Source organism: Tursiops truncatus, chromosome 1 (assembly GCF_011762595.2).
Source record: "Tursiops truncatus isolate mTurTru1 chromosome 1, mTurTru1.mat.Y, whole genome shotgun sequence".
Taxonomy (NCBI): Eukaryota; Metazoa; Chordata; class Mammalia; order Artiodactyla; family Delphinidae; genus Tursiops; species Tursiops truncatus.
Window position 1 is genome coordinate 68,527,927 of NC_047034.1, and position 18,570 is coordinate 68,546,496.

The following is an 18,570-nucleotide window of genomic DNA, read 5'->3' on the forward strand; positions in this document are numbered from 1 at the left end:
CTTTGCCCTAATCAAATCCCACTATTCATTTAAGGCCTAGAAAATGCTCACTTCCTTTATGAAGCCGTCAAAGCCCACTCTCATCTCTCTCTTCTGAGGCCATTGTATTCATTTGTTCCTTCTTTTAACAAACATTTATTAGGGACTACTTTTGGTGTGCCAGGCCCTGTGGACACAGAGAAAAAGCCTGGGGTCCTGCCTTCAAGGGGCTCACAGTCTGGTGGGGAAGACAGACATGTAAATGAAGAGCTAGTACTAGAATAGAGGTGGACAGAGAGAGTGCAGTGGGAGCCCAGAGGAGGGAGCTGCAGGAGGGGCCACCTTTGGGAAGGCCGCACCGAGGAAGTGTTTTTTGGGCTCAGTCTTGCCATTCAAATAAGAGCGGCAAGGGGGGGTGCTATCAAGCAGCACATAATCGCTTAATTACATATTGCTTTGTATTTTTCTTCAGTTCTTTAGTGTGCTTGTCTTGACTTCCCAGTGAGGCTAATCAGCTCGAGAGCAGGGACAGGCCCAGCACTCTCTGTTCTCCCAAAGCCTGACAGCAGTGCTGGACAAACACCATGTGTTCAGAAAAGCCTTTTTGACTTGCAGCAGATAAATAATCCAAGCTTCTCTGGGATAACTGCCTAGAGGGAGGAGCCCCACCCCCCTGCTATCACAGTCCCCTAACAAGGTACCCACACCTTAAATCCCCATCCTCTGGCTGCCTCCCTCCTGCCATAGGGGTGAGACCTCATCAGCAGACACTTGTTCATGTTGCCCCAGGTCGTTTATTGAGGTCTCTCATTTGACCCAAGTACATTAACAAGAGATTGCTAAGATATAGCTCCAAACACAGTACCCTCCCGTCCCCCTGGCCAGGGATAGGACAGTCAGAAGGATAGAGGACTTGAGAGAGTGGGGGAAGAGTGTGCCCAGCTGGAGGGAGCAGAAGAGAGATAGGGGCCCATAGATACGGCAAGAGGGAAGTCACAAGAAAGCATGTAGGGAGTGATGGAAGAAACAAATAATCGATACAGGGACATGGTGGGACTGGAAACAGAAGTCAGATGGGATAGCTGGGCTGGTGTGTAGGGAAAAGTAGCTCCTTGAATCTCAGCATGCAGCATAGAGACCCCAGTGGGCCCCATGGCAGAGAATGACCTAGTGTCCCTGGAGGAGCTCAGGGAAGGACAGGGAAGGAGGAGGGGGCAGGAGGACAGCAGGTGGGGCTAGGAGATGGCTGCCACAGCAACTAGTCATCATCGTCGTCGTCATCGTCATCATCATCCTCTGTGTTGATCTCGCCCTCCAGTACATCCTCCAGCCAGTCCTCCAGCTCCTCAGCAGAAGGCAGGTCCTCTTCATCATCCATCTCCATCCATACGCTGTCCGCCTAGGACATGGCACAGACAAGGCGTCAGAACTAAGCCCGATTCAGGTCTTTAGACCTGTCCTCCCACTCACTGGACTCTGTACATCCTCTGTCCCTTCTCTTCATCTTGTCAGTGGGCAGGAAAACTGTCCAGGTGGGGGTCTAGGGTGGAATAGTGACAGTGGGAGTAGAAAGAATGGCTGGATCAGCAAATAGACCTTCTCCCTTCAGTCTTTCTTACAAGCTCTTGCCATGCTGAGCTTCCTAAAACAGACCTCTCTATCATGCCCTTAATGCAAAACCACTGGTGGTTCTTCATGGCCTGGAGAATAAAGTCAGCAACTCTTTAGCTTTCAAGACTTTCCAATACCTGCTTTTCTAGCACCATCCTCAGAGATCTCTAGACTCTCAAGCCATAAGAAACGACTTGCCTTTTCCCAAATCTGATATTCATTTTCCTACTTTTTGACCTTTTGCACTAACTTTTTCCATCAGTTCGGAAATGACTCATATAATTTGCACTTGTAGAACTCTTATACATGGTACAATCTCCAGTGTGTTTTAATTTTTTTAATTGTTTAGATTTAATTAATTTTTTATATTTTAAAATTGAGGTATAGTTGATTTACAACAATCTCCACTTTAAACTCTACTCCTTTTAAACCCTCTCTGATTCTCAAGCAGAAGTCACTTTGATTTCTCTGTCTTCCTGGTGTTTTCTTCGTATCTCTATTATAGAGTTTATCAGATTTGGCCTGGTAGTTAACGGAATACCTACCTCCTCAGTTAGACTGAGAATTATATGAAAGCAGGCTGTGACTTATTCAACTCAACAAATATCTTTGAAGCATCTACCTGTGTGTGAATGAGAAGATTTCTGCTCTCAAAAAGCTCAAAGTCTACTGGAAGAGACAGACATGATACATGAATAGCCATATAAAAGTCATGTTCTCAATGCCAAATGGGCTCTGGGAGTGCCAAGGAGGGAACAATTCCAAATGGGAGATCTGGAAAGACTTCATGGAGAAGAGAGGATTTGAACTGGGCCTTGAAGGACGAGCAGTCAGTTCCAACAGGTAGAGGCAGGGGTGTGTTCAGGGCAGGAATCTCTCCCTCTTCCCAGCCATTAGACTGGGCATGTCTAACTCCTCTGGGGAGGGCTCAATTCCTAGTTAGCAGAGCAGAGGAGGACTAGCTATGTTGGGAAGGAGAGTTGGGGGTCAACCGGGGATGAGGGAAGGAAACTCACATCAGTAACATTGACGACTCCTATCTGTGGGGCTGACAGGTCGATGTTAAACGTCTTCTCCCAGTATGGAACCAGCTGTGGAGAGAGCACATATGGCAACTTAATGGAGGCTAGGAACACCTGAGTCCAGGAGGGTGAGTGTGAGTGTGAGGGTCAGCCATGGGTAGAGAGAGGACAGTGAACCCACGGTAGATTGGTGGATAGGTCCAGCTATAGTGCCTGAAGGGAATGGGTAGAACTAAGCAGTTAAAGGGTAGATATCCCCAAAGGAAAGTATCAAGAGGGTCAGCTGGGGACATTGGTCCCTCCTTTCCGCGGAAAACTTGATAGGAAACCTTGTTCTGCTCCTGGATCTGCTACTGATTGGCCTTGTGACTTTGGGCAATCACTTCTCCCTGGACCTCAGTTTCTGTATCTCTAAACTAAAGTAGTTCTAGTCTGTAATTGCCAACGGTCCTCACATTTCTGTGTGTTCATCTAGTTCCTCTTTCAACGAAGAGTGTTAGGTGTTGGGGATTCAGCTGGGAACAGAGCCGTGCCCTGAGACATGGAATCTCTGTGCTTTGATTCTGTGGTTGTGGACACCCACATGCAGGGTTAATGCGCCCTTCTGCTCCCCCAAACTCTGGATTTCTCTAGAAGGAGCCTGGGCACATGAGCTCTCTGCTCAGCCTCTGCTCTGGGAATCCTGTTGTTCCCACACTTCGCGTCATCCTGGTTCCCCTTTCTCAGGATGCGCTCGGTGCCCCTGAGCATGCGACAGGATCCTCCACTAGGAGATGGGGAGAGGAACTCTGAAACAGGCTCCCCCTTGAGATGTGCCCTGCCTTGAATAGCAGTGCCTGAGTGATATCTCTTACCAGGGGGAAGTCATCAGGGTCAATCCAGATGATGCTCAGGTCAGGATTTTCAGTGTTATCTTGGGCCACAGCCTTGAGAATCTCTAAGAACTCATAGCCATCTTGGAGGGAACACAGGTGATAAGTGCACGGTGGGGCACAGAGGAAACAGGAGTCCAGCTCTCTTTTCCCGCCTCCCACAACTCCGCATGTCTAGCCCCAGGCTGCTTGTAAACTGTGCTCTAAAAAAACCTGTCTTATGTGTTAAAAGCCTATGCTCTGATAAATACCCCATCTCCCTCTCTCACCAGTGCCCCCGCCCCCGCCCCAAATCCAATCCAGTATTCCTCCCTCACCAGGATCAGTTTCCTCTGCAAAGGCCACAATATGGATTCCATCCAGATCGTCCTCCTGTGGGGGGCAGGGAGGGGAGACCTTAGCTATACTCACTGAAGTTAGAGAGCCCAGAACAGGCCCTAGATCTACCTTGGACCTAACTTTTGTGGAAATCCAGCTTCTGGAGCAGGTGTATTCTTGTGGTGGTGAGCCTTTTCCAAGTACGCTGCCCCCTTCCACCCCAGGGTCCCCACACCTCCGCTGGCAAACCCTTCAGCCCCAGAGCTTAGAGCTCCTCCCTTGTCATCGTCATCAAGTTATGTGTGTCCCCCAACTCCTGACATGTTCTCAGAACAGAAACCCTCCACCTTTGCTGGTACACTGTCTTTCCTATAAGCAAGACATGAGGAGCAGCAGGGTTGGATGTTTCTAGGACTTGAGTTTTCCCATGCTCCTGCGAGGGCCTGGGCCCCATCCGGGGCACTCACCCAGGTCTCATACATACTCTCAGGCTTCAGTTTCCTCAGGGTTGATCTAGAAGAGAAAGAAAGTCACTACTCAGTGGGCAAGAAGGACACCCTTGGCTCCAGAGGGTCCCCACAGCAGAGGCTGCCACAGGGTCATGCCTAGGGCATAGACAGCTTGCAGCCCTGAACAAAGCCATCTGTCAGAGTCTAAGCTCTGGGCACCAGGCCCAGATAACTGCATGGTTAAAGCAGGTAGGAGAGAGGAGGGTGGGCAAGGGGACTGGAAGAGAGACTTTCGGGAGAAAGAACTGGACATCTGGGTGTTCATTCACTCATTCATTCATTCAATAACACTGAGTGTTGCAGACGTTCTAAATGCTGTGCTAGGTGCTGTGTAGACAGAGTTGGACGAGGCAGACATATTCCTGCCCTGATGAAGCGGACCATAATCGGGTGGGAGAGAGTGAGAGAAGTAGTGTTTACACTGATGAACGGGTATTTCCAGTTGTGGAGTACTGTGAAGGAAGAGAATCATGTGTGAATGTAGGCCGGGGTTTCTCAACCTCAGCACTAGTGACATTTGGGGCCAGATAATTCTTCATTGCGGGAGGGCTGTCCTGGGCACTGTAGGCTGTTTAGCAGCATCCCCGGCCTCTCCCCACTAAATACCAGTAGCTCTCTCTCCAACCACAGTGTCTCCAGCCATTGCCAAATACCCGCTGGAAGACAACATCCTCCCCCTACCTCGCCACTCCCTCCACCCCTGTTGAGAACCACTGGTGTAGGTAATGTATGAGAAAGAACACAGGCCAGATCTGGATGAGAATCCAGTTCTGACACTACTCGTGGACTTTTTTTTTTTTTTTTTTTTTTTTTTTTTTTTGCGGTACGCGGGCCTCTCCCGTTGCGGAGCACAGGCTCCGGACGCGCAGGCTCAGCGGCCATGGCTCACGAGCCCAGCCGCTCCGCGGCATGTGGGATCTTCCCAGACCGCGGCACGAACCCGTGTCCCCTTCATCGGCAGGTGGACTCGCAACCACCGCGCCACCAGGGAAGCCCTCGTGGACTCTTTTTAACTGAGGTTGTTAAAAGGATTAAGTACAATAAGAGAGAGAGCACCTGGGAGTTCCTGGCAGACCACAGGCCCTCAACCCTGGTCTCAGTCAACATCACAATGAACCGTACACACTTATGGAGCACCTTCTGTGTGTGCTCCGGGCTCTGGGCTAAGTGCTGGGGTGCAAAATATTGTGCAAAATGGTCAGTGTATCAATAAGAACTGATACCAGAAGTGTATTCATCTCTAGGAGAGACCTGCCTCCTGGCTGGCTGAGATCCCCCTAGCCCATCTCACAGACCCGTGTTCTAGCCTGGGGAGGAGCCTACCCTGCTCAGAGGGTTGCCCCTGCTCCCCACCTCCTGTGCTCCTCCACGAAGCTGACAATCTCCTCTTCGCTATTGGGCTTGTCCGGGATGGTCACAGGCTCTTCCATGAAGGCCTCGTAGAAATCGATCTCGTTCAGCTTCAGGGTCAGCTTCTTTGCCACCTTTTGGGGGAGGGGATGGGGGAGTGGGGCAGGGGACACGGGGTCATGGTGAGAGGAAGTATTATGGGGGAGCAGATGTCAGGCAGGGAGTGAGACAACCTGGGCCCTTGTCACTGCCTCTGTGACACTGGACACGTGTCTTAACTTCTCTGGGCTTTGGTTGAAGATGAGAGAGGGGTGGGTTAGATAATTTAAAATCTGTGGGATGGGGGAGGCCCGAGGTGGGGTGGAGTTGGGGAGTACTGGTGTGTAGTGGGGGAGGAGGTCCCCCATTGATTCTGGGAGAGGGGGCTGGAGGGCAGCTGAGGGGAGTGAGGGAGACCCAATGCAGCAGCAGGGGGGAGAACCTTGCTGTCGAAGGTGGCGAAGAAGGGGATGTAGGGATGAAACTCCTCCGCTGCGTCCTCGTAGGCTTTGTAATCTGAGGGGGGAATGCAGAGTCAGTCTCTGGGGGAGCCAGGGTCTGCCAGGGAACCATCCCCCCTCTGTCTCTCCCCAATTCTTCTTCGGCAGGTGGGGTTCATTCTGAGACCCACCCCCTCTAGACCTCTGAGAGTGGTTACATACAGTGGTGGGGTGGGGGGAAGGGGAATGCCTTGGTGCCTGTCTGTGAAACCCGCAGAGTGCAGGGAGATCAGAGCAGTCAATCGATGGACCCACCATGGCAAGAGCCAGTGCTGGGTGAAGTGGGGATGTAGGAGGACAGGTGAAGTTGGGGACCAGCGGAGGGGACCGTGGAGTCTGAGGGTTACCCACGCTCTGAGTCTTTGCTCTTGAAGTAGCCAATGAGTTTGTTCTCATCTTCGATATTCTCAAATGCCTGCAGCTCTCGTTCACCCTCAATAAATTCCACAGGGTCCTCTAGGACCTGGAAGAACAAGGACATTGAAGGAAGAGAGTGAGTTTCTGAACTCAGTGGTAGAGGCAAGGAGAGGGATCAGGGAAAAGTGGGCTGGGAAACGGGGAGGAAGGGGCTCTGTTGCGTGTGTGTGTGTGTGTGTGTGTGTGTGTGTGTGTGTGTGTGTGTGAGGCTGCAGTTGGTCGGAAGGGCGTGAGGTCTTAAAGCAAGGCCATTAGGTCCAGCGGAGTCCTCACATCAAGCAGAAACTCCACCAGGGTGTCAGCAGAAAACTCGCCGTCATACTCAATGACTTCATCTCCCTTGAATACGTAAATGCTGTCCTCTTCAGTTAGTCCTAGGGAGTGAGCCAGAGGTGTGCCATGATTGCAACCTTCCCACAGGTCCAAGGGTCCAAATCCAGGGTTGCAGCCCATTCCGTAATCCCACTAGACCACACATCCTTCACCTGCCCAGCGCACCTCCACTGCCTCTCAGCCCCTCCATCCCCGGTGTCTGTGCCCCTGGATTTAGCCTAGGTGGCTAGTCTGGCCCCAGGGGCTCTCCAGGGGGAAGCTGGGGTCAGGTGGGAACGCTAGGGGAGGACGCAGGGAGATATAGGTCCTAGCAAGATGTCTCCCCCCTTTCTCTGCCTGCCATAAGCAGAGACAGATCTTCCTCTTACCTCCTCTGAGGACTCTAGTTGCTGATTCCCAGTCCAGCACTTTAACCTTCAGCTATTACTGACCAGATGACTTCACTACTGGCCACCCCTCCCCCATCCACATCCGGAGTCCAGTCTCAGGCCTGTGCTGCCCCCTGGTGGCTGGTGCTGCAATACCCAGCCCGCGGCTCTGGAGGGGGAGGGGTTGGAAGAGGAGTTTGCAGAGGTCTCTCCAGCCCCACTTGTGTTCCCTGATTTCCCCTTTCCTCCAGAACTTAGCCCCTATTTTTAGGTAGGTATAAATAAGGCCATCTTCACCTCTTTCTGGGATTTGAGCATGGGTCTCTATAAGGAATAAAGGAGAGGCTGGAACCCCCAGCCATAACCCTCCAAATTTCAGTATTTTCTCACTGGTCACCTTCCCCTCCCTGCTCCTCCCACCTCTCCCTTACCTAGTTTCTTGGCTACAGCCGTGTCCTTCTCGGAGTCCACCATCCCGAAGCCAACACCCTTGTCTTCTAGGACTTGGGCTGCTAACTGAAGGGAGAGTTAGGGTTAAAATCAGCCTCTGGAATTCTTAGTAACCACTATTCCCGATCTCATGCTTGCGAGCTGGGTCATTTGGGATGCAGGGAATATGAGTTCACCTTGACACTGTGCTAGGATGCAGGACATCTCCACTTTCCCTACCACGCCCCCCTCCACCCTTTTGGTCTGTGGTCCAATTTTAACTCCTGAGCAGCTATTGCTCATTTACAGCGTGCTTATTCTGTTGACCTTTAAGGCACTGCGCATGTACTTCCAGGTTCCTTAGGGATGCTGAGGGGTCTAGCTTCAGGATGACTGAGGCTCTTTCCTCCTTCGGAGCTGAGCCCTGTACTCCATACTGATCAAAGACCACGCTCAGCGTGGGGGTGATGTTACACGTCCCTGGGATTCTTCTGAGTGAGTCCCAGTGGGGAGAATTTTGGAGGGCAAGAGGGTGGGGGGCGTGGGGCTCTGGTCACCCTCGAGGCAGAGAGACTGACAAAGAGATTAGAGATGAAATAGGCCCTGTTTTCCTCAATGGGGTGGGACTTTCCCTTTCGCTCTCTACTTCAAGCTGTCCTTAGGCTGTGGAGAGTCACACCCTAGGTCCCTGTCCTCATGGGTCTCCCAGCGGGGCTCTCAACCCTGATGCACTCTGCCTTGGGCGTGGTTTGCAGCTCTACCCCACCTAACACAGACTCGGGGCGCTCGGACTCTCAGGAGGCTGGGACAGGTGGATGGCCAGGGATGCTCGGCACTGAGGATAAAAATACTCCGCTCGTTAATCAGGCGGCGGGTTCCGGCACCCGGCAGGGGCACACAGAAATGAGAACCTACCGTCCTGGTGTCTTGCCCTGAAATACTCCAAGCTCTGGGCAAGCTGGGGCCTCTCCGTCCTGCCAGACTAGAGGAGGGGCTGCAGCAGCTTGGACAAGGAGACTGCAGCACAGCCCGGCTCCTGGAGGGCTGTGTGACCACATTTCCCGGTCATCCCCAAACATGGGCTTTTTTCTTGTCACCATAGGCTCTCTCTCTCCTTTGCGCCCCAGGTCAGCTTGGGGGTGAGGAGAATCTTCCCACGAAGACGAGTTGGGGAAGGCATGGTGAAGCCTCCTCCAAACACAAGAATTTTCCAATCGGGGTGCCCAGCTTGATCCAGTAGGGGCAGATGGCAGGGGGAGGGGACTGAGAGGCCAGTGGGAGGCACGGTGGGCTCTATTAAACCTTTAGCCATTAAATCAATGACATGCAAGCAAAATGTCAATAACGTTTAAATTTATACTCAGTTTGGATCTCTTTGGGGTGCAGCCCCTAAAGTGTATGGAGAGAGGGTACGTTTTGGTTAGGAAAGTAGATTTGGGGGTGTACTGCAGTTCTTCACCTTCCCCTGAAGAACCTCTTTTCCTTTTTTGCCCCCCTTCCAGGGTCACCTCAGTCTTAGCCAAACCTGGTACTACCACCCTCCTCTAGCATGGAGGAGAGATTCCCCCCTACAGCACCCCCCTCCCTCCTAAAATTGCCTGGCTACGGTGGTACTTTGGGGGTTCCTGAATCTCTGTTTCTCTCTGGCTAAGGTCATACGCCGCTTGGGTCCTGTTGGTCCTGTTGGTCGAGACAGGGTCCTGCTGCCCTGCCCCTCACGCCCAGATCCCACTCTTAAAGATCTACGTGGAGTTGCAGGATAGAGGGGTGCAGAGAGGGACTGGGCTGCTCTGCAGGCCTGCGGAGCCCGCCACTCACCTCCAGGATCAGCTCCTCCATTTCAAACTGTCTTTGTGAGGCCTTGTCGTCCTCGGGGGGTTCGTGGTAGAGCAGTGCCAGCACCTCGTACTTCTTGAACACATTCTTGTAGTTCTTTGCGTTGACATTGACCACACGGTCCACACCATCATACTCGGGGAAGTCCAGCCCGTCTTGCCTCTGCACCCCTGACTCGAGTGTCCCTAGCACCAGCAGTAACAGCAGTGCCAGCCGCAGGCCGGGCACAGCTCTGGCCCCCATCCTGTCTGCAGCACTCATGGAGGTAGTGGGATCTGGGTCGGCTCTCCTGGTCCAGAAGAGGTTAGCTGGGGTAGGGAGGGGCCCCTGGGTCCCAAATCCTGAGTTAGGGGCTCACGGTGGGGGTGGGGTGGGGAAAGGCCCAGAGCAGTGGACGGAGGACACTGCTATAGGTCCTGGAGAAACTGCCGACAGAGCCAAGAGAAACAGGGTCAGGGGGAGGGCGAGGAGCAGGGGGCGGGGAGGGAACCGGAGCTGCCCTTGAGGTTGGCACCCCTCGGCCCCCACCTGGTCCCGTCTAAATATGTCTCCAGGATTGGCAGGAGAGACGGATAACCTCCTGAGGCCAGGACGGCCCCGTGAGGGCCGGGATCCTCCTACTTCCAACACCTCTCACCCAGGCTCCCAGAGCCTCCTCCCCTGCCCCTCCCCCCCAACGTCCAGGGCTCCTCGGCCCCTGTCCCCACACCAGCCTAGGAGCTCATCGCCATATTAAGAAAGGAAAAAGCTGGAGCTAAAAATAAGACCAGATGAGTCGGAGGTAAATGAAACTGGGGCTGGGGGAGGGGAGGCTTGGGGGTAATCAGGGAGAGTGGAGTGAGGGCAAGGGTACTCAGAGAGAGGGAAATGGGGCCCGCAGAGGCGGAGGTATTCTGGGTCAGAGGTTAAATTTGTCGTCCATTTGTAAAAAGGGGGGCAAATGTGGTATTGCCTCTAAGTCCTAAAACCTGGGACTCTCCTCTAGGTCAAGTCTGTTTCTTTGATCCCGTGGAGGAAGCCGGGTGGAGGGGGGGGGAGTACAAATGCAATCCAGGCTGCAGGAAAGAGACCCCCTGCACTTCCCTTTAAAGAACCAAGACCAAGGATGAGGTCATTCTCTGAATAAAAGATGGAGCCGAGTCCAGGACTGGCGCCCTGGCTCAGCTCCAGCCAGTTTCCTTTGCTTCACTCAACACTCCTGACTGGAGTATGCAGAGGAAGGACGGGGCGTGGGGCGTGAAGTGCTGGCCCTTGGAGTCCTTGGAGATGCGGATCTGGGGCTTCTCTGCCCACAGACACGAGAGGAGAAGGAGAAAGTCGTTCGGCTGCTGCCTCCTGCTTGTACTCTCTACTCTGATCCTACGGGACTGGTTTTCTAGGGCACAGTGGGAAGGAGGATTCCCCTGGCTGAATGATTCCAAGGAGAGCGAACTGTGACTATTCATTCCTACGTCTTTGACAAGACAAAAAGGATCAGGTATCAACGGTAGGGAAAAAAAATAACACTGGGAAACATGAAGAGGTGGGGCCCTGTGCCCTGAACCAAGGATGCTGCTTAATTCTGTGCAAAGCAGAGCTGGTGCAGAGGGGCTCTAAATTCCCGGATCCCAGCTTGGGGGTGAGGGCGGAGTGGATGGGCTTAGCTCTGGGTACCTTCAAGGACCCTCTTCACGGCCCTCCAGGGCTCATGCACAGGTAAGCAGGGGCACGAGGGAGACCAGAGAGAGGCTAGATCAAAGCCCCCACGCCCACCCTGAGGTGTCTCCGATGTTGGAGGCACAGCGGGTGTTTTGCACCATGAAGTTATGTTAGAGGAGTGACCTTTCCGCACTCCCACAGGGCAGAACTTACACGGCTAAGCAAGGAAGGCCAGGGAAAATCTCAAGAACGTGGCGGGAGTGGGTCCAAGAGAGACAGCTGTCGTTGGCACAGGAGAGGCCAGAGGTAGCTAGGCGGGGCATGGTGGAGCTGGAGAGACCTCAGAACCCATCTCAAGAGAGCGACCAACGTGCCCACAGCCCCGTGACCAGAGCAAAGACAGCAGGAGAGACAGGTGGACCCGCCCGGACGTATGTGACCTAGATGACGTCCAGCCCCAACTTCTCCTTCTGCTGCGCTCTGGAGGAGGGGGAACCACTGGGACAGAGACATTGGGACCTTAGACTCGTTCCATCCTGAATCTGACCTCTCGTACCCCCAGGGTGTGAGATGGGACGAAATGGTGACCCAGGCCTGCCCCATTCCCTCTCTGCTTCTGCAGCTACCAGGCTGTTTCATCCCATCCTCCTTCCTCTCCTTGGCCCTGGCTCTCCAGAGCCACCCGGATCCCTTCCAGCAGCTGCACCCCTCCCCTCCTCCCTGTCCTCCTCTCCCATACTTTGCTCTATACTTTCTATTCAAATCCTTCCCTCTAGGCCCCTGCCTTGAGGCTCAGCCACCGATATCAAATGACCCTAATTTGGGGCCTCTGTATTTTTAACCCACCAGACACCCAAAGCTCCTGCTACTGAAACTCGAGGAGCTGGCCCCTCCATGCTCCCCCACCCCACCTCACTCACACACAGCCTGGCCCCTCCGTCTTCTGGGCTCTGGTTCAGCCCTGTCAGCATCGGGGAAGGACCCCAGACTGATACAGCCCTGTCCCTAGGAGACCTTGTGTTGGAGGAGGGAGGGGAGCAGGTGGGAGTGAGACCTCTGAGGAGGGCCCGATGTAGGGGGAGAGGGGCTGGTGTACCTTACGACAGCCTTCCCTTTGCTAGTCCATGGCCTCTCATCCTCCAGACTCGTCCACGGCCCTTCCTCTATCACTATCCTGTTTTTCTTTTGCATTGGTATATTTTTGGCCCCGCCTTCATCATAAGACTAGCCTGAAAAGTGGTTGAGGGCACAAGCTCTGCAATCAGACAGACCTTGGTGTCCTCATCTATAAAACCGGGCGGGGTGGTAAGAATGTATTTGTTGTATGGACTAATGGATGGTGTGAGTAAGGCCTTTGTCTACCGCCAGACAGAATGTGCGGTCACTTAACACATGTGCTTTGTTTTTGGTGACAGTCTACGACTGCCACCAGCTTTTCTCAGCATTTCTGTCTCTCTGTATGCTGTTCGGCACAGCCAACCCTCTCCTCTAAAAGAAGCCTGAGAGTGAACCGATCCACAGGGTAAAGTGGACCAGCTCACAGAGCAAAAGCCAGCGAGTGGGTGAAGAGGAAGGAAGAGCTGCCGCCAAGGGTGGGCAGGAGAGAAAGGCTCGCGGGGACTCCTCACGTGCCTGAGACACAGCGAGTGCTGGGCCCAGGCTTGGAGGCCAGGCTTTGGGGAACGTCTCTCACCTGTGTGGAGCTGGGGCATGAGGGGGCAGGTGCTTTGCCTAGAGTAAAGGCTACAGGGATCCATTCAGCGTTGTTCCAGCCTCTATTTCAAGGTTAGGCCAGAGAAAACAGCTGAGGGCTGGGATGGGGTCGAGATGCCCTAATGACTGGGGCTACGGGAACACCAGTCCCTTCCTCGGAGGCAGGGCAGCGGCCCCACATTCACCACTCACCACGTGGCCCCTTCCAAGTCATTTAACCTCTCTGGAGCTCAGGTTCTTCATGATAAAATAAGGTCTAGCACGAAAAGTCTATGAGTCTGTGAGTTGATCTGAGGAACTGAGTGGGCACTGTGGTCCCTCTGTAACGTGTGGCTCCCCCGCTCCTCTCTCACCTCCTCTGTTTCTCTGATCCCAGGACTTGTCCTGTCCTTGCTCTCTGTCGGGTTGGAGAGTGACTTTGAGGGGGTAGCCCTCAAGGGGCAAGGACGCTTGATTCTGATCCCTTCCCAGCCTCGACTCTGGTCCCTGAAAGACCTCCCCTGCCTGGCTCCCATGAAGATCTAGGGAGAGAGCATCACAGTAACCCCCAATCTCCAAAAATCAGATGCGACACATCCAGGAGCTAAGGGCTGTTGCAAACATTTACTCTTTTTTGTGTGTGTGTGTGTTACGCGGGCGTCTCACTGTTGTGGCCTCTCCCGTTGTGCAGCACAGCCTCCAGAGGCGCAGGCTCAGCGGCCATGGCTCACGGACCCAGCCGCTCCGCGGCATGTGGGATCTTCCCGGACCGGGGCACGAACCCGTGTCCCCTGCATCGGCAGGCAGACTCCCAACCACTGCGCCACCAGGGAAGCCCAACATTTACTCTCTTGACTGGCTACTGAGCCCCCTGCTGGACTCCAGTCAGATGCAGGCTGGGCTCCCCTCAAGCCACCTCGTCTCCTATCCATGGTGCCCTCAACCCAGCCCTAGGATCACCTGTCTCTCTCATCCAAAGTTCTTCCTCCTGGCATCTCCCTGTCCCAACTGATGTGCACTCTCAGTTTTCCCAAACTCATTACCGCAACCCTCCCCCACCTGGCGCTCAGGACACCCTGATGTCATGTGAAGATCTTCCTCTGTTGAGTTTAGTAGTAGGTCTCCTTCTCCAGCCAGCCTGTGGAAGAGAAGAGACCAGAGTGAACTGGGGAAGGCCTCAAGGGGAGACAAACAGAAGGGTGAGCCAGGACAAGGTGGGAGGCTTGACGGTGGAAGGCAGGGCCCTGAGGGTTGGAAGGAGCCGCGTGCTGGGGTCAAGGACTAGAGGGCAGGGTCCAGGCACAGCACAGGCTGGGCAGTGAGCTGGGGAGAAGGGCAGTGGGCCTGGAGGAACCAGGGGGAGTGGGGCAGCTGCTCAGGACGCTGGCAGACTCTCAGGCCAGGGTGCAGGGGAGCCTCACCGCCAGGGTGACGATAGATGATGAGTTTTCTGATTTCATCATAGACAAAGATGAAGACGCTGTAGGGAGTGGCACAGAGCCACCAGGTTATCCTGAAGAGAGCAAAAGCTGGTCAGCAGGGGCGGAGATAGAGGGGCCAGTGAAAGGCAGGTGCAGAGAACAGTGCCTGGGAATCGAGTATTTCATTTGTTGTGTGGGAGGTTGATCCCTATCTTTGAGGAGGTCAGAGCCTGGGGAGTGAGGGTGGAGGGGCCCAAGACGGCAGCATAAAAAGCCAGTGAGAACAGAAAGGGATAAATGCCATATTAGAGGTACATGCAGTGTTCACAGAGATTGTCTACCAGCTTTTGTGGAGTCGCTGAGGGAGACTTCCTTTGCTTTCTGGGTTCTCTAGACCTTGCAGACACAAACTCCAAGCAGGATGGGTCTGAGACTAGATGTGGGGTAGATCTTGCCAGGGAATATATACACTCTTCCATATTGCAAAGATGGTGAAATCTTTTTCTTCCTGAATCTCTTCTATAGACCAGGAAGATGGACTCTGGGGAGGGGTTGAATCAGGACCACATTTGTCCCTTGGATGATAGAGAGATGGCTTAGAGCAGCATTGTCCGACAGAAATATACTGTGAGGGCTTCCCTGGTGGCTCAGTGGTTAAGAATCCACCTGCCAATGCAGGGGACACGGGTTCGAGCCCTGGTCCGGGAGGGTCCCACATGCCGTGGAGCAACTAAGCCCGTGCGCCACAACTACTGAGCCTGCGCTCTAGAGCCCGCGTGCCACAACTACTGAGCCCACGTGCCACAACTGCTGAAGCCCACGTGCCTAGAGCCTGTGCTCCGCAACAAGAGAAGCCACCGCAATGAGAAGCCCATGCACCGCAACGGAGAGTAGCCCCCGCTCACTGCAACTAGAGAAAGCCCGCGCCCAGCAACGAAGACCCAACACAGCCAAAAATAAATAAATAAAATAAATACATTTCTAAAAAAAAAAAAGAAATATACTGTGAGCCACATATGATAGTTAATATTTTCTATTAGCTACATGAAAATAAGTAAAAAGAAACAAGTGCAATTAATTTTAATGTTTTATTTAACCCCAAATATCCAAAATATTATTGCTTCAACATGTAATCAATATAAACATAATTAATGAGTTATTTTACATTCTTCTTTTTATCCCGAGTCCTCGAAATCCAGTGAGCATTTTACACTGACAGTGTATCTCAAGTCAGACACTAAATTTTCAGTGGTTAAAGGAAAATGTAGTCTAACCAAAACCATAAAGTTGTATTTAATTGAAAAATATTTGACATTGGCTTAGTTTTTAACATTCAGTTAACTAAAATGATAAATTCAGTGTCTCAGTCTCACTAGCCATATTTCAAGAGCTCAGTAGTTGCGTAAGGATGGTGGCTACCATATTGGACAGGGCAGGCCTAGGCCATGGTTCATTACACACACGCACAGACACCCCTCAACCAATATAAACAGTTACACACATACAGTCATGCATTCATTCAACAACAATTATCATGTCTACTCTGTGTATGTGCTAGGTCCTGGGGAAATAAAAATGATGACGTGATGGTCTTTGATCTCAAGAAGCTCAAGCAATCAGGGAAAAGAGGTTGGATAAACACACAAATAATCACAGTATTAGGTGATGAGTTTTATGGTCAAGGTATGTACAAGAGTGTTTGGGAGCACAGTTAATGCTCAGCCATGTTTACTCTCATATGTTGACATTAATAGCGGCAACAACTGAGCTACTATTAACAAAGTGCCCGCCGGGACCCAAATGCCAGGCTTCATGTATTATATGCATTTCTACCTGTAATAATCAGAACAGTCTGCCAGGTGTGTGTTATCGAGACTTTGCAGTTGAAGCTGAGGCTCAGAGAGGTTACCAGCTTGTCCAAGGTCATAGAATAATACACAGTACAGCCAAAATTCAAACCTGAATTGTCAGTATCTAAGGGCAGTGCCAATGTCTTTTATTAAACATTAATTGAGCAGCTACAGAATACAAAGCATTGTGTAAAACACTCCAAGGGACAGAAAGGTGAGCAAAGTGTGTAAACACATAGAAAATCAGTTGGAAGACTACACACTAAATTATTAATAGAGGTTACCAATGCAGGGTTGGGGAGGAGTGGGAATGAAATGGGAGTTTTGCTTTCTTCTTTATAAAAATGTTACATGGAAAAGTTTCACAAGCATATACTAATGTAAAAAACAAAGAAACAAAAACTTGGGACTTGAACCAAACAAGGTACCAGACAGTAAGAATTTCAGTATGCCCACCCACCTATATGCACATTAAAACGGATTTACAGAAGTACAGCAGAGTTAGCCATGCATAGATGAGGCTGTTTTATGATTACACCAGCTCCAAGCAGTGTGTAGCCTGGGACAGCTATACCACACATTATCATAGAAAAGGTACCACTCTGTTAAGCACTGGCAAATCTGCTAAGTTTGCATGTCTAGTGGGTTGCGATCATTTGGTACAGTCCCTAATTCCTCCCCAGATAGGATGCGCTGTGGGAGCACAGACAGTTCTCTCTACATCACTGAGTGGAGCCTGCTCCCCTCTTGACTTCCCCGCTCAAACACGCCTCCTCGCATGTGCTCTCCCTGTGCCCAGAGACGCCCCGCCTTGCACCCCTCCCCTTACTCACTTGAGTGGGTACATTCACAGGGCCACGTCCATGCCTGGAGTGTAGGACAGAAAAGCAGCCAGGAACGTCTCCTCCAGGATCCCAAATATTAGGATCTTGTTTCTGAGAGGAAATGTTTAAGGGTGTGTTGGAGGTCGGGAGGGAGAGTTAGGGGTGCAGTTCGGGGGAGTGTTGGGGCCGGTGGACGGTGCTCACATCATGCCCTGCGGGAAGACAGAGTTTCTGCAGGTCTTGCAGCTGAGGTCAGCCCACTGCACGACCACGGTGCTGGCAAAGAAGGCCGTGTGGCACGTGAACTCCAACACCTTGCGCTGTTCATAGGTCTGGGGGAGGGTGGGCAGAGGGGAGCCGTCAGTGTCAGGAGGGATTCAAATATGCCTCAAAGGCCTCTTCCTTTTCCTGCCTCCCCGGACCCCAAGGCTGACATAGGTCCCCTATTTAGATTCCTGCAGCCCTTCACGTGTATCTCTGTCTTAGCACTTTCCATGTTGTAATTGTGAGTTGTTTATATGTTTGTCTTCCCTGTCTGAGAGCCCCTCAAGGGCAAGCACCTTGTCTTACTTATCTCTGTGTCTCCTCTCCCCATGCTTCGTTCAGTGAGTGGCAGGTACTATGGCTCAATAAATATTTACTAAGAAGAAGGGTGGTGTAAGAGAAGAAGCTGGACTTCAAGAGGAAAACAGGGTCAGAGGAAAAAGGTAAGGAAGATGGGGCCAGAGGGGAATCTGCATGCAGAGGGGAACGGGATACCCGAAGAGTGGTACCAGATGGGGAGGCATTCACTCATCCATTTGTTCATTCTTTCATTCACATTTTACACAGAAGGAACTTAGAGTCCAGTGGGGAAGATAAATATGCTATGTCAGCACAGTAGGTAGGTTACAAGAGGGAGATCACAGAAGGCTATGGAAACACAGGAGAGGAGCATCTAAATTCGACTGGAGAAAAAGCCCATTTAAAAAGAAATAAAACAGCATGTTTATAAATAACTTGTAGGTCGAATAAAGAATTTGAAAATATGTAGGACTAAACAATAATGAGATACTACAGATAGAACCTCATGGGATGTGGTCAATGTTGTACTTGGAGGGAAATATAGAGCCCTAAACAATTAGAAAACAAAGGCTGGAAATCGATGAGCCAAGCATTGAAGTTAGAATGAGACCTGTCAGCACATTTCTGTGCATCAGATCATACCACCACTATCCCCTGCAGCCAGCTACCAAAACTGAGCCACTCCCATCATCACTTGAAAATTTTAGCTCCTGACTCACCATCACTCTAACTGCTGTGTCCTCGGATTTGGAGATTTAAATATCCATGTTGATGATCCTTCCCGTACCATGGTCTCACAGTCTTAATCTTCTCCTCCAACTGTATCCTCTACTCCCCACCCGGCTGCTTACTTCCATGGTTAAACTCCAGACATTGTCTTTTCCAATAGCCACAATTTTTCTGTGATTTTAATTTCAAGCACCTCTTTTCTCTCTGATCACTGTCTTTATCTTTCCATCTCACCTACTCTAGTATCCCAATTCCAACACTTCTTGGAC

At 51.9% G+C, this 18,570-nt stretch overlaps 2 protein-coding genes and 1 long non-coding RNA gene across 3 annotated transcripts in view; 1 reads left to right on the forward strand and 2 right to left on the reverse strand.

Moving 5' to 3' along the window:
- The window catches only part of LOC141278836 (uncharacterized), a 62,359-nt gene that overhangs the window by 5,279 nt on the left and 38,510 nt on the right, over positions 1-18,570 (forward strand). The window lies entirely within an intron of this gene.
- On the reverse strand, positions 674-9,995 carry CASQ1 (calsequestrin 1). The gene is made up of 11 exons (XM_033856503.2): positions 9,566-9,995; positions 7,750-7,834; positions 6,891-6,991; positions 6,552-6,663; positions 6,143-6,216; positions 5,665-5,795; positions 4,270-4,315; positions 3,802-3,856; positions 3,467-3,567; positions 2,607-2,681; positions 674-1,378 (listed from the first exon to the last, which is right to left on the reverse strand). Exons 1-11 carry the CDS (start codon positions 9,842-9,844, stop codon positions 1,238-1,240), a joined length of 1,200 nt encoding a protein of 399 aa, XP_033712394.1. The 5' UTR covers positions 9,845-9,995; the 3' UTR covers positions 674-1,237.
- The window catches only part of ATP1A4 (ATPase Na+/K+ transporting subunit alpha 4), a 30,801-nt gene continuing 25,805 nt past the window's right edge, over positions 13,575-18,570 (reverse strand). The window contains 4 exon segments of the mRNA XM_073805631.1: positions 13,575-14,051; positions 14,335-14,426; positions 17,018-17,119; positions 17,213-17,340. Of these exon segments, the coding sequence (XP_073661732.1) occupies positions 14,023-14,051; positions 14,335-14,426; positions 17,018-17,119; positions 17,213-17,340 (351 nt within the window). The 3' untranslated portion in view covers positions 13,575-14,022.